This window comes from Liolophura sinensis, chromosome 6 (genome assembly GCF_032854445.1).
Source record: "Liolophura sinensis isolate JHLJ2023 chromosome 6, CUHK_Ljap_v2, whole genome shotgun sequence".
Classification (NCBI taxonomy): Eukaryota; Metazoa; Mollusca; class Polyplacophora; order Chitonida; family Chitonidae; genus Liolophura; species Liolophura sinensis.
Window position 1 is genome coordinate 42,067,631 of NC_088300.1, and position 16,536 is coordinate 42,084,166.

The following is a 16,536-nucleotide window of genomic DNA, read 5'->3' on the forward strand; positions in this document are numbered from 1 at the left end:
TAGTAACTGCTCCTTGATTTCGTAGATTCTGTGTGCAGTTATGTACAAGCTCATTTCACCGGTAAGAATACGTTTTCAGTTTTCCTGTTATGCAAGGGTGACATTTAACATCAAGTATTAATAAAAGGAAGGAAGATAAAGACTGTCGATCCAACAGGCTGTAAGTCACAAAATATCATCAAATGATAAAAGGCTGTCCAGTTCAGATCACAGCGTATCATTGTTTTGAAAACGTGTATGCACAACCTATTGGATGGGGAGCCGTTTATGGCTAAGACACAAACGGTGTGATACGCGTGCTTCGAATGCCGCGTCTTCTCTTGAGGAAGTCATGCAGAAGGCAGCTTCCAATCAGAAGCAGTATGGCGCCGATGGCCACAGTAAGCGACGCAATCACCGCGATAATATTGCTATCGACGCCCTCTGTTGTGTTATCAGAGGTGGCGCTGTTGCTATCTGAACCCACAACTGCCAGTTTTAATTCGTACTCGGTGGTGTCTTCGTCCACCAAGCCGTCGTTGTCATCGTCTATTTCATTAAACAGCTCTTCATCAACTGCTCCATCACAGTCGTTATCCAGCCCATCACCTAGTCCACCATCAGTCGCTTGCGTCGGAAAACAGGCGTCGTACAAGCTTGCCATTCGCATTCCTAATGGACGAAAACCATATTCACTTTGGTAACTGGCGTAGGCACAAAAGGAACGAGTAGGGACGGCATGGTCCAAATCATGGAAACCGGTGGCTATGGAATCTGCCGCGATGATCGTATAGCTTTTTTGTTCCACAAAAAAGGATAAAAGATTTCTTAAAGAGACCTTCTGACCATCCAGGAGGAAACCTTCCGTATCGTGCGACGGATTTATCGCTCTCAGACAAACCCAGCTACACGAATCGTTCAAGGCGAAAGTATAATGGTTCAAGTATTGCTCCACCGGCGGTACGAAAAACATCTGGCTCTGAGTAGCACTGCTCTCTGGTGGACGAGACAAGCCTGTCTGCAGCACTAGGGCACTCGTACTGGCACTGAGGTACACGAATGACTGCTGGTAAAAGGATAACGTCAGTGGCGTCAGAGGCGTTATAGCGTGTGTCGTAACACCGTTAGTGGAATGGACTGTTAGAGTACTGTTACTTCTCACTGAAACAGACACAAAAGTTAATGGTGAGTAAGTCATACTGATATTGTATATACACGGTTCACAGCATACTCGTTACAGCGCATGTGTCAGAGCTAAACAAGCTGGACTCTTTAAGCCTGTGCGACGCACGTATTGGCTCGTTTAAGATTAGCCTCACTAATGACTTCCAGCGCGAACCTGATATTCATCGATAATCGATTTTTTGGGATAAAATTGTTTCCTATGCCCAGTAAAATCATACTGCCCACACATATACTTTAGATAAAGAGAATGTATGTGTAGCAAGTAACAAACAGAAGCACAGGTTAGGACAAGAGTGTTTATCTTTTCCGACATCACTCCCTGTTTCATCACAGTGAGCCCAGTGACCTTGGCGTTGTTCAAGATTTCTGTATAAAATTTGTTAGTGGTGACAGCGGCGTATGTGATCACAACAACACTCGAGCAAAAGGGAATACGCTCGATGAAAATTAATATAAAAGCGCTGTTACCCGACAACCAAAGAGAACAAATGAATAAGATTATATACTAAATCAGTATTAAGGACATACAATGAAACAGAGATAAATCACCAAAGCCCCTAAAACGGTTATTTCTTCAACGAAAACACCGTGCAATCCAATCAGGGTGTAAACATTAGTGTACCATTCAGCCAAAGCATTAAAACAGCACTAAAAAGAAAGAAGTGAAGATACATGGTGTAATCCTAAACACAACCACTGCAAACACTGCAACAAAAGAGAGGAAATACAGTGTATAACCTTCAACTAAAACAGGGCACTATAAAATGGAATTGTATGAAATGAAAAATATCGTCTACCATAAACATAGCCACTGCAAACATTGCAACGAAACAAAGGAAGTACAGTTTAAAATCTTCAACTAAAATAGGGCACTATAAAACTGCAATGAATGAAATGAAGATTTAGCATGAATAAACGGAAACACTGAAAATACTAGCCATGGCGCAGAGGGCATTGTGCTATGTATTTACACAACGCCAAACGGCTCTCTGCAATACTTTCCAATACAGACAACACATTGTGTTTCTTCGCCTTTACACTAAAGCATATCGCATCCTATAACCAAAGGCTTCAGATAAGTGCAATACTTAACATATTCATCATGGATGTACCGCTGTAACAAGATATGGTCGCTGTTATTCCTACTAGATAACTAAACGGCTACCATAAAGGTAACAAAATGAAGATTGATTAAGTATTCCATTTCTATATGACCTTCATTAGCGGATATCATGTGGTATATGTACCAATTATAATTATGGCACGTCGATTTTCAGGAGAATGATCTAGACAACAAAGGAAAGAAGGGCCCCTTTAGCCACTGTAATTATAATCAGGTATTACAAAGTACATTTCCCTTCCCCCGTGTCTTCTAAAAATATCAATATAGCGGATAGGCACTGTGTATTTGAAGACCTGTTTAATTAATAAATGTGGTATACAGGCTATATGGTGAAAGAAGTCCAAAATCATGTCAGCCGCTCACGATATAATGCATGCAATGCCGTTGTCAAGGGACTAAATGAGAAGCCTTCTTCAACTGACAATATGACAGAAATGACAAATATTATTGCTTGAAGTCTGTTTGGGGATCATTTCTCTTGTCAACATCGATCCTTACAATGCGGCTCACCGTCATACTGGTGTTAAAACACATTAGTCTTGTTTACCAGTAATAAAAATATCAGTCTTCAATAATCTCCACCTTTAACTTTTCGTTATTTGAATTTATATGTTTTTAACTTTTGTTAAAAAGTTAAAAAAAAAAAAAAAAAAAAAAAAAAAAAAAAAAAAAACGAAAACAAACTTGATTATTTTCAAAGAAATGAAAGGAGACATATTTTAAAGCATTATTCATATATCGTATTACAATTATTTCAATCGACATTTCCTATGAGTTTGGTTAATTATTATCTGAGTGTAGTTTTACTGGGGATTTTAGAAATTTTCCACGACCTAGCTGACTCTTCAAACCACATTAAGCCATCCATTTCCCCAGTATATGTTGTTTTTAAACACCTGGATCAGATTATACTGTGTACATATATAGCTAAGGTGGACAGCCTGGCAACAACCGCAGGCCAATATGGACGAGGTGAGGTTATACAGTAACTCTCATTTATGTATACACTTACCAACTAAAAGCTGTGATGAGGGCTCACGCTCTGGCGGCCATGATGCATTGGGCTTCAAAGTCGGCAAGAATGCAAATAGTAACCGGTATACACCGTTGTTAAACCACCGTCTAGCGCCATCAGTGGGAGACCAGGGGTAGCCAGAAACGAGATATTCACAACTGAAAGTGTCTTTATCCTACCGATCATGTAGCTTGATTTCAGGCATTAAAATATGTTTTGCGTATTTATTTAGACAGAGGGAATTAATTTACCGACTCTGTCTCTGCATGCATGCAACATGAACGGCCCTTGGGGAAATGCCATATTACTTAATCAATACATGCAGGTAAGTTTTCAGCGAAATACTACACCACTATGGTGATTACTGGCGGATTTTTGCTTAACTGCACTCCATGGCATTTGTAAATCTCATCCAACATAAAAGATGCTCGGGGTTTGTACGCATGATAGACTCGTACATTTCATGCTGAATTTGGCACATAGTAGTACTCTACAGCGGGCACACCCAGACACCAAATGTAGACTTTCACATGTGTGGCGGCCTATACGGTGAGGTGTACGGATACTGTGGTCACGATTGTAAAGGTCGCCCTCCGCGTCTACCAGGGTAACTATTTACTAAGTCATACAAAGATGAAAAGCTAGGAAAATGTCGATAAGTAACAACAGTTTAATTAGTCTGTATAAGCAGCGCCATGCTGTCCAACACAGCGGTAAAGGATCATTTTTGTTCAGGAAAATCTATACTACAGACAACAGCTCTGGGGAGGTGGCATAGTTATGGTTTCTACCATGCGCAGAGAGCGAATCGTGACACGACCTTGAACACATGCGGGTTACTAGCCCACCGTCCATTGATCGCTTTACGAAAGCAGAATAGTGATATGCATATATTAAACACAATACAAAATACACATTTTACAAGGCAAAGTCACATAGCAGTATCAAAGTCAGGAGACAACGGGATCAAACAGTTGTCGGGTCATACCAAAGACGTTAGAAATGGTACTTGCTGCTGCCTCGCTTGGCCTTCAACAGATGAGATGTTACAGCAAGGAGAAACACGACTCAGCCTAATGTGACTGGGTGGGTGTCATGTCTAGTGTCTGATACTTCAGTGGCGGCAGCACTTTGCCGGCATGGGCCCGCCCTGCCTCAAGAAGACAATATATGTACACACACCTGATAATTCCTCGTCGTCCTATGGCCGATAAATTGTAAAGTACGACGAAGATTAACTACAAGCACACATACATATATTACATATAGCAGTACATGCTTAGTTGTGTTACACTATATGTGTGCTACAGTATATGCGTCTTTGTCAAATAGAATTTTCAAGGGTTAATCAGGGTCAATGAATCAGAACGTGTATGGAAAATGATGTCCCAATATCCACGACTTGCCCTGGATTATTCATACAGTAAAAGTATGTACACTTCCTCACAGGTTAAGAGCAAGTTACGCCAAGTCAGTCCAACCATTTATATTCATACACAAAGAAAGGAATAATCGCAGTATGAGGTCAATAGCCACAGACGGGAAACATTTGACAATTACATACTTTTAATGGAGTCAATGCGATGAAGTTAACTACCGGTATTTCTGATAAAGTTATTTCTGCCGAATGCCAAGTCAGTCAGCCGAAGGAAAAGATAAATCCGAACATTATTCACCGATATAATCACCGAACTGGAAGCCATTATTTCGCATTATTATACAAGAAAAAATCGATTTAAACACACGACCAGTCTACTTACTATCTCCAAATCATATGTTGAAAAGAGGCTGTCTTATTACTTAAATCCTCCAAGCGTTTGGAAATTTTGTGTCATTTTCTTCATCCCGTCGCGAATCTATTCGTCGCGAATCTATTCTTCACCAAGTGGATCATTTGTTCTCTTTCTGGTCATGCATACCAGGCTATACCAAGTATAGTATTTTTCACGCGATGAAGTTATACCCATTCTAGGACGGTTAAACTGTTATGAACCACTGAAAAACAGTACTGAGTCATGATTAAATTGTTTTTCGAGACTTAATCAAATTGTATTGAGTGATTAAAAAAGTTTTTTTTAAAAACACTGTTTTTTTTCAGTGTATGACAATAATCAAACAGAATTGTATGAACCACAGACCTCGAGGTTTTCCGTCCCGGAATATTGCGAGATACTCGAGGTTTATTAATTTGTTTCACCCTATCCAGCATACACCTTACAGCATATGTGTCGATCCATACGTTCGTTTTACATTACTACTACCACAAGTAAATTCTGTACAGAAATCTTGAACGATGTGGAGGTCACCGGAGTCACGGTGATGAGGCAGGAAGTGGTGTCAGAAAACACAATATGTGTCTCAACTTTTCTTTCTATAAATACATTATACTTTATCTAAAGTATGTTCAACACGATTCTACCGATCACCTGACACAGTTTCATTGATGAAAGTTGAGTATAGTTCCGCGCAAGGACACCAGTGATAGGGCTAAGCCTAAGCGTGCCCACGTACGTCGCACAGGCTCCAAAGGTTACGCTTGGCTAGTGGTGGCAGTGATGTAAAGTGAACGTAAAGACTGGAACATGTGCTGTATGTTACTCTCCCTATGCAGAGGACGGTAGCCGTAAGTCTATTCCGGTATTTAACCGGTAGGTTAGGAGGGTCTGGTTTAGAGAGACTAGCTGTACGTATGCTTGGGGTTTAAAGTCGTATTTAATAATTTTTCAGTCATATGACGACGAGGAGCCATGCGGTGTGTGTATATACATTGTGTCTTCATGTGGCAGGGAGAGTCCATGGCGCCAAAGTGCTGCCCCCACATGAGCTGTAAGGAGTAAGGCGAGAAACCGGCGTAACACAGGCTTAATGTGCGCCGTCAATTAGATTAGCGCTATTTTGGCAGTATTTGTTGTTGACTAACAAACTGTTGGACCATTGCGAAATCAACATGTCGTTTCGCTTCAACGCGTAAATATTTCATTTGACCAGCGGAATCGCAGAATTAAACAGAACTCGCACTGTGTATAAAACCTTCATTGTAAAAAGAAGACCTTCAATTAACTGATCGGCAACATCGTAACCTCAACTTTGCACCTCCAGGTAAAATGTTTTAAATTCCACTCAAACGTCCATACCCGTGCACTAAATTTCCCTCCCCTCCCGTATACCTGAATAAATTGACGAATATTTCTTCTGCATTATAAATTTAGCAATACCAGACAACAGAGAACAAGAGATATTATGAGCTCAATGATAAATGCATGCATATTACATGCGTGGATGAACAGGTCTCATCAGTTTAGGGCATACATTCTTCATCATTAAAGGTCATCGATGATATGGGGTGCACTTATACCAGAGATACACTCAAAAATTAATCTGTTGATTTTAACAGAAAGTCTGTCATCTGAGTGCTATTACAGAAGATTATTCCGTTAACTACACAGATATTCTATTAATTCAACATATAGATTCTACCAGACTAACGTGATATTATGTTGAATATGACACAGCATTATGTTATAATAACAGCAGGACTCAAGCAAAAGGCTTTCTGTTAAAATTAACAGATTCATTTTTTGACAGTAATTTCTTCATCCCATCATGGTATCGGTTTACCGGCATTTATGGTGGGTAGTTTATGTTCAGTTGAAAAAAAATGTGGCATTTATCGACCAATTAAATCCCAAGCGAAGACGATTTTGTGGACTAGTCAGAATCACCGCCTCAAATGCGCAAGGCAGACTTGAGGTCACATGATCACATAAGGTGGATTTAGAAACATGTCCAGTATGATCCTGTGCTCAGAGATTTCACTGCATGACCAAGTTCAGACTAACATATGACTGGATCGAAATACTTACAATACTGACTACATGTAATGGATCGCCTGCCGCAAGGCGATGTAAAAATGGTTTACATAGCGAAGGTGATACGCAGCCGCCGTGGAAGGTCATAGGCTGGAAAGCCCCCCCCCCCCCCCCCCCCCTCCTTCAACAAGGATAAAGTAGGGATTTACACCAGTATTCAAGAGTATTTCACTTAAATGACGATAGTTAGCTCTGTTTGGATTGAACTGACCACATCACACAATGATTTCTTTTTCACTGGCTGAGAACAAACTACTAAACAGTCTTAAATCTAAGCTTGCTTTGTGGACGGTTGCATATTCATGAAGGGGCCTCCGTGCTCAGTTGGTTAGCGCGCTAGCGTAGCGTAATGACCCAGGAGCCTCTCACCAATGTGGTCGCTGTGAGTTCAAGTCCAGCGCATGCTAGATTCCTCTCCAGCCGTAAGTGGGAAGGTTTGGCAGCAACCTGCGGATGGTCGTGGGTTTCCCCGGGCTCTGCCCGGTTTCCACCCACCATAATGCTGGCCGCCGTGGTATAAGTGAAATATTCTTGAGTACGGCGTAAAACACCAATCAAATAAATAAAATAAATGGACATATTCATGAAAACAAACAAACAAAAAGAAACAAGCGAATCCGAACCCATGACTGAGATGCTTCACGGGCTCCAGAATCGTGCATACTCAACTGAGCAGCAAACAGAGCTGTAGCAAAGGATAATTTGCGAGTGAAAAGAAAAAATATACAAATTAACAAAAAAACTATGACGGACATACCGATAATTCTTGTGGAAAAGTTGGCCTCATTGCTCGGGGGAACGAGAACAAACTTTTTGCCCCAGGTATTAGCAGGTAACACCATCTCAGAGACAAATTGCTTACTATGGTTGTCCATCAACTGACCAACCCAAACCGCCACCGGCTGATCTGACGTCACAGTAAGACCACTCGGGTTCTCTCCACCCCACAGCAAAAATGTCTGGTAAGCACTTAGCTGAATCTGTAGAGTTTCACCGTCTTCCAGGTAAGTCCCTGATGAAAGTCCGGATATCAACGCTGCGTCCCCGGAAATGTTGACGGTAGTGTTAGTAAAGGAGGCCCCGATGGCTACCATCGATGTAACCGGGGAGTCTGACGTGCCCAGCAGCAAAGAGTAATCTGTACCTAAGACGTCCCGTGGCAATGCGAGGCAGGTATCCGTGAAATTAGTGTAAGTCATTACGATGCTGACATCTGCCGAGGCTGTTACCAGCACACCTGCAGCAAAGGGGGAAACTGTAATTAAGGTGGAAAACCTATGGCAAGTTTCGTTAATGAATGCATGGATCAAACGGCACAAAACATGTGTATATGTAGGTACAATGAGGACGAATTCTACCATACCCTTTATTTTGAATGCCGCTTGTTTGAAGCAGTAAATCAGAGGGCAGTGTAATGAAGGTTGATTTTCTGGGCTCGGTAAGGTAGGAAAGGTTAAGGGCCAGTGTTTAACCTTGGGGTAGACAAGCTGATATGGATACCGTCTGGTACCTGAGGAATGACCTCCAGAGTAACACTGCTGCTGGGCTCAGTGTCAAAGGCGGTGAGGAGGAATTCCCGGCCCTTTGTATCCGGGACGTTACCTGAGACAGCAAAACAAACCAACTGCACTCATGGGTCCTTGTTATTTATAGAAAGGATTAAAAGTTAATAAGATAATTGTTATACTATTACTTCCATGCAGTACTGTACATCGTGCCATCAATATACAGGCTTACAAATTTTATAACAGAAACCAAAGCAATTAATAGATTCATTTGGACAAAACATGCAGAAAAATATGCAAGATTTGGATGTCTATCTGTGCCTGTGTTCTGCACAGTTCCATTTATTATTTGATACTACAATTCTCTTCTTTAGACTAGAACAAAACTCATTTCACATTGAATAAACGACTCATGTAGGCTGTATATCTTCAATTTGGTGAGTTGATTTCATGAGAAAAAAATTTCTTATTGCGTTTAGTGTCAAGACGAACTAGTTAGAGGTGTAAATCGATGAAAAAAAGACAGAATGATGGTCAATAAACAAGATCCCTGTCGCGTGCGATTCAAGTAATTACAAAGAGGCTCAGCTTACATTATACTCCATGAGACGAGCAATGTCAGAAATAGCATAATGACAAAACAGCCACATGCTGTGTGTTAAGTGCGAGAAACTCAAATCAAAGGAAAACTAGCTTTCAAGCCGCGCTTTCCATACAGAATTGCTCCCATCTTCATCAAGTCCACCAAGCAACCATCCTGGCCACGTTCATGAAAAAAAAAGACTGTCCGCTTACTCAGAAGTGCTCGCTGCTTGTACGTTTACAACGCAAACAAAAAGAGGCGAAGCTTGCGAAAAGGGGACTGTGATCAACAATAAAAACTGGAAAGGTTTGCTCTTTCCTCATGGTTAAGGACCCTTTCGTCTTGAAATGTACATAACGTAGTGCTTTTCAAGATGTATATGAAGAGTCAACATGCCGGAGGTCCATGGACAAAGGAACAAGCGAATGTAGAAATATGAAAAAGATGAAAAAGACCTTCAGCCCCATCCAATAAATCTCCAAGGGAAGTCAAATGAGGATCGTTGCGGCTGCTACTTACTTAGCTATACAGCTCGTTGACAGTACGATGTGTTTACTTTGTTGCAATGCAATAAAACTGTGCACTTGTAAAGACTCAAATAAACCGAACCTGGCAGAAATATCAAGGCAATCTATTCATTTATCGTATCTAGTAAGTTTTAAAAGACATTTATTCCCAAACGACAAATAACTGGTTATAGAAATTTATACAATGGTTAACTAACTCAATGCCATACAATTATTTAAAAAAATGGCCTTGCATCAAATAATAAGCTTGCGACTTATTGGACACGCAAGAGATGGTCGAACAACACGTCAAGCTTTCTCTTTCACATGGCACGCTATGTATATCTTACCCCATGCTCGTAGGCACAGAACAATATAGTCTGACAATGAATAACAAACACATCTGAAGAAACTTTTCCATCACTTCTGATAATACGCGACCCACAAAACACACTGTGTGGCAGAGCTCTATGATTTGGATCAGACAGGTGATGTAGTTAGAAAACAATCATATGACAATACTAGTATTCCTCTTTTGAATTGTAATCCGAGTTGGTTTGTGTTTGCAATAAGTTCAAAAAGTAGGACGAAATTTTACTGAAGATTTTACCGTTTGATTACTTCAGGACGTTTAGCAAAGGCTTGGTACACTAAACGCATTTCTTTTGTTAGAAACATAAGATCTAACTTGGTTACATGTATGGCCGTGTAACCAAACGCATCAGTTATTCAATATGAATGTTTTAGACATACAAAGACTTTGCGTAGAAAAAAAAGCACTCTACCTATACGAACTTAATTTTGAGTGACTTTTCGAACACGTTATAAAACACATCTGTTTGGTTTTAGCTCATAATCACGATCGGGTAATCAAAAATTGCGACGTGATTGTATATACAGCGGCAGCCAGTAATACATTCTTACGTTATTTTGGAAAAGACCATAGCGTAACACCTAACGTGCTACTGACGTCATCGGTTTTAAGCCCAGTAGACTTTTAAGCTCGATTGTGATTCTTTGCTAAAACGAAATACCGGCATCATTATAAATTGGTCTTGGTAAATGTTCTTTTCCAAAAAAATATCGTCTTGGTCAGTTCATAAACACCTGTCCAATCTTCAACGCACACACAGACTGTTTCGTTGTGTTTTACGTGATTCTTCCGAAACCAAAAAGTATTTGTTCTGCATGTCTCTTTGTCCACTCCCTGTTGTAAGCTCATGGAAAGCAACTGTGTTGTGCTTTCCATGTTGAATGAAAACTCAACAAACTCTAAAAGTTGAAACAGAATGACATTAAACAAGATTCGATTCTGATGAATTTTGCACTTTGTTACCAAATATCACACCGTTCGAATTCGGCTTGACCGAACTTTTGCGAGGCGAGCAATGTAAAGTTAGACAAGTACGGTGGTTAACAAGAAAACGTAAAAGCTTCTTTTTACCTGTATAAGAAGGTGGCGCCATGACTAGAACCAGAAACGCTGATGGGAAGAAAAACACAGGTTATGAGCTTAAAATGAGTCGTGTATAAAAAAAAAGCTTTTGGCACATCTATATGTTTCCTGAGTAACAGATAACAGAGTAATATATAAATATGCAACAGCTTACCAATTTTAGAAACACGCCTTGACTCGATTTTAAGCTTTACAATTGTCACCTATTCAGTGACTTCTTTGCAATCGTATTGTGTGATTTACAAACAATAAATAAATTCAAACTTTAACTCCAAATCTATCGGGTCTTTTACATACCCTCACACAGAAGATCACTGTCACTAACGGCATACACTTTTTATAAGTACTGGCTTATGAGTCAATGCTTTATCTTACTTGGGATCCACAACGGACTGCAGACGGCTTTAACCACTCCGTCATGGCGCATCTTCTCCTCATGTTACATGGCCTTGAACTTCATGTAAGGCGAATTCTCCCAGTCGGCTTCATCGTCGTTGTTGTTGTGCATGTCTCAGCCATCCAGGCATGAGTTAATCCTGCAGATAGCAGATGGACTACCTGTTATAATCAAGGCTTATATCGGCAGGTTTGATTAGTATTTCATACTCAACAACAAGGTTGGATGTCATTGATCTTGGGAGGTTGTTAAAATAAAAAAGATCTTACAAAGGTGCTAAAATTGTCCAGCAAAAAAAGTATAGGATTTGGGAAGGTCGGTACAGTGACCACATAGGAACAGCAGCTGGGGAGAAGGTAGCCCACATGATTAAGGCAATAGGCTTACAATAAATCCCGCTAGGATAGAATCCATACAGATTAATTAAATATACAGCTAATGGCATCGCGCTTAAGACTGACAGTACATACATGGGTTTGTAACTCAGTGTCATGTACACGGAGATGATGCTTGAAAGCTGAGAGCCTGGGACAAAGAGAATAGGAGAGTTGTTTATCCCGCGGTCTCGTCAATTGGCCTTTTGCCACCGTAGTCGGGAAAGATGGGCGGATAACGTATAGTGGTTTCAGCCACAACGGCCATCCTATTTGCAAGTAAACAACGAATATATACACACACCACTGCCGTTTGTTTCTATGACTACAGGGGAAATATCAAAAATCTGAAAGCGCTATCTAATGAAGTAACGGTATTAAAACTGGTTGATTTGAACACCCTGAAGATATATCGAAGTAGGCAAACATGTAAAGTTTTCAAATGACTTAAGCTCACGCAAGGCTAGCCTTCGTTGTTGAGTTGAGTATGATTAGCATGGCTTATCAAAGATAACACACTCAATCCAAGCAAGCCTGTCCTACACGATATTCATTGTAATGACTGGCATAAACTCTCATACATATTTACAGAGCTGTTACCATTTCAACGTAAGGTAGATGAATAATTTAGAAATTTCCATTCCATTTCAGAGCGGCCTCTAAGCCTTGCATTATGTCCGCAAGACCATAGCTGGTATATACCCACTGCGAGTCTATCTGCATGGGATAACGAACAAACCAGTCCAGTCGTATTCTGTATATATAGCCTGTTGGACGGTTACATGCTGTAAGTTTCCATCCGTGACAGATGGCTTGTATTTCTAACCGACATGTAATACATCAAAGGCAAATCATCTAACAGAAAGAAGTCCGCAGCAGCTCAGTCACTAGGCAGCTACCATGGTTACTATGCACACATACGCGCACCTGCTCACCCGTCGCTGATTTTACCTAAACACTTGTCGTTATTCCAAACCAATAGTTTGAAATAAATACGCAGGTGTTGTGTGCATTTATTGCACAATATCTTCTCGATGCCTTATGTAGCTTAAATCCGTGCTTGCAATCTTCATTAATTTTACGTAATTAATACATGACACGCAGTGATTGTCGATCAGTTATCGGTCAATGTGAACAAAAGGTAACATATTATAAGCAGGACCATAAATGCAACATCTGTATAATGTCGTACTCGACATGAATTCATTAGCAGAAAGCAAAATAGAGCCATAAGGATGTGCTAAACTTCAAGATCCGATTGCTATACAGCGATGTGAATACATATTTTTATTAAAATTCAGTAATGTTTTAACTAGTGTCCTGTTTTCATTCCTGGTGTTTTTATTATCAATCTAGCATGCCTTTAACTTCAATATCGCAATATCGTTTCGCTAAAGAAGTAAATATAGCAGTGCTTAACAAGCTAATCACGCCTACCGAGGTTAATGGCTAATAATTACATTGTATGTGTATTTTCGCAAATCATGTGAACTGTTTTGGATTTTGGTTCTTCCACTTTCTTCTGGTTCTTGACACCATTCATGGACAACTCGCATCCACCATCTGACAGATTCTTTGGTTTATCAAAAGCTGGTTTATACTCATAAAAGAATTCGATCAATAAATGATTTGCTTTCAGAAACCGTGCATGACAGCATGGTTCGGATGACACCAATGCACGAATCGCATAGTGATTAGCTCTCCATGACATCAAGCAAGCGGTATTGTCAATAACAGGCCATTAACAACGCCAGCATAACGGCAACAAATCTGCAACATACCAGATCTAAAGTTTCGGTGTTTTAGTAATTAGGGTAAATCATCTGAATAAAGACACTTTGAAATCATCTTTTGTCGCTTTTAACTTCATGCATTTGCCATGAATCACGCCGACCTGTCTTATCACCGCTTTTACAACCAGTACCGCCACGAATTAATTAGCTAAAGAATAACTGGTTCTACACAAACTGTGTTGGCACAAGAGACAATTTCAAACGAAATTCAAAAACATGCTAATGAAGATTATTTAACAATTTACCAGTCAGATTTGAACTTGTCTACCACAGGTGCGCCTAAAGTCAGGAGGTAGCTAGGTAACATGGTAAATTTCAACGCAGTTCTACTCAATTTCATGAGTGCATAAACCCGACAGTCATAAAACAGTTATTAATAAAATAAATATATATGCTGGTAATTAGGGGGGGGGGGAATGTCTCCCTTTTTTAAGACAGCGCACGTGGACGCTCCACCTCCTGATTCTTAAAATTGTAGTGACAGAAACAAATATGTTTCGTTTTACATATATGTTTCCCATAAATGTCCATTATTACACAGGGTAAGAACGTGAATCTAATCATGTAGCTATGGTCGTGAGCGATAAAAACATCGGAGAGAATTGATCAATGAACACTGGAGTAGTCGACATTAGATCAAGAATATCAAATATGATAAAGAACGATGGAAATAATGATCAAGTCGCAAGATAGTACTGTAAAATCCATATGAGCTACAGAATATGTGTGAAAATGCTGAGCTTAAGGATTAAAGTTTCAATTCAACTGCCAAATCTAGACGCGATAAGAGCCCTAAACGAAGCAACATGTAGCGTATATACACCCTACACCAACAACATCGGGTGAAATAAGATGTGATTAGAAAATGATACTCCAGTTAGTTTGGAGCATTGAATATGGCCATCCAGGGAGGATGGACAAACAAGGAGGATGGCCATACGGGGAGGATGGACATACAGGGGGATACAGGGAGGATACAGGGAGGATGGACAAACAAGGAGGATGGCCATACGGGGAGGATGGACATACAGGGAGGATACAGGGAGGATACAGGGAGGATGGACAAACAAGGAGGATGGAGGCTTCATCAAGGCATGGCAACAATGGCCGAATTGTCGCCAGAGTGTCTGAGAGTTGGTTATCGGGCCCTAGAACAGTAACTATTCACCTAAGTGTAGGCCTGTGCCTCCCTGACACATTCATTCCGAGACAAGTTATGAGTTAAGAACACTGGAATGTTTATTCGGCTGTTGTTATTAGCTTCACTTAACGAAGTAACGTTGTCAACTGAATGCACTTTCGCTTTTCTCTGTGAACGCGTTTCAGCTTACCTCAAGCGGCAAAATCTCGGTTATGCAACATCACCACAATAAAATACGTATTTCAGACCTGAGGTACGTCAGGCACTTTATCGACGCATAAATACATCAGATCTAGTGTTGTCTTTTCTTTAAAGCAAATGTAATAATGTGCTTGTAAAGGTCGTGCCCTTCAGGAATCTACATGTCAAAGAATTGTGAATGTTTTACAGCTTAGTACCTCGCCACTCTATGGCTGTATGTAACTGCCAAAATGTCGTTAAGCCATAATCCTCTATTCATTCTATACCACACCTCGCCACTGTATGATTGTGTGTAATACTACCAAAATGTCGTCAAGCCATAATCCTCTATTCATTCTACACCACACCTCGCCACTGTATGATTGTGTGTAATACTACCAAAATGTCGTTAAGGCATTATTGATAGATTATTCATTCTACACCACACCTCGCCACTATATGATTGTGTGTAATACTGCCAAAATGTCGTTAAGCCATAATCCTCTATTCATTCTACACCACAAACATATATACCTACACCATAAAAGTGGCCGTTAATAAAAAAAAGTTAAGTAAAAGTTAATACGCAGGATATTTTCTAGCCGAGGAAGTTATCAATCATTACAGTCTGTATTTTGACATATTTATGTAATACGGATGAGGTTGGCTTCCAACCAGAGATTGATAGATTACTCGCATGCCTTTGTACTATTGTTACGTATAAATAAGTATAGTTTTCTCAGTTGAAAGTCATAAATAATGTTACTACAATACATTTTTAATATACCAGCACCTAATTGTAGGAGATAACACTTCCTTTCTTCTTTCTGAAGCATCTGCAGCATTCTAAATGACAAAAATGGCTGCAAATCCCGTACAAGAGAGACAAAACTAAACATGCGCATTATTATGCGTGTGACAAAAGGAAGGAGCGTTCCGGTACAGATGATATTGTACAGGCCTGTTTGGTCTTATTTGATTGAAATTACTGAGAATGTTAACAAAGGAAGCCGAAGATCAGGTGCGCATAGATGACACGACGAGAATAGATCTGACATTCACAGTGATGAGAGTACCTCCTGATATCATGCTAAGCCATCGATCTCTGAAATGTGATCGGTGTCTGTTATTAAAGTTGTAAGAGGACGAAAATGGTCATGCTCTCACTACACACGATATGCAGACCCCTTAAATAACCAAAACCTCGTGAACGTTCGGTTTTGAATCGACACGGTTTGTCATCACGCACACTATCGGTCCTAGATCGTGTATTTTTTGATAATTTTCTAAAAAGTAATGGACATTGAATACAAATTATTTGTTTAGTGTACGACTGGAATTTTTCTCTGTACCTGTACTCAAGAGAATTTCAAGTGGAAAGTCAAGATCACGCTTATGGGTTGGGAATAAGGTAGATCTCGTAGTAAACT

General features: G+C 40.1%; 1 protein-coding gene across 1 annotated transcript; it reads right to left on the bottom strand.

Moving 5' to 3' along the window:
• Window positions 1-271: 271 nt before the first annotated feature.
• LOC135467221 (uncharacterized) lies at window positions 272-11,648 on the bottom strand. Its single transcript, XM_064744985.1, has 4 exons — window positions 11,597-11,648; window positions 8,672-8,773; window positions 7,929-8,408; window positions 272-1,140 (listed from the first exon to the last, which is right to left on the bottom strand). Exons 1-4 carry the CDS (start codon window positions 11,646-11,648, stop codon window positions 272-274), a joined length of 1,503 nt encoding a protein of 500 aa, XP_064601055.1.
• Between the last annotated feature and the right edge of the window lie 4,888 nt (window positions 11,649-16,536).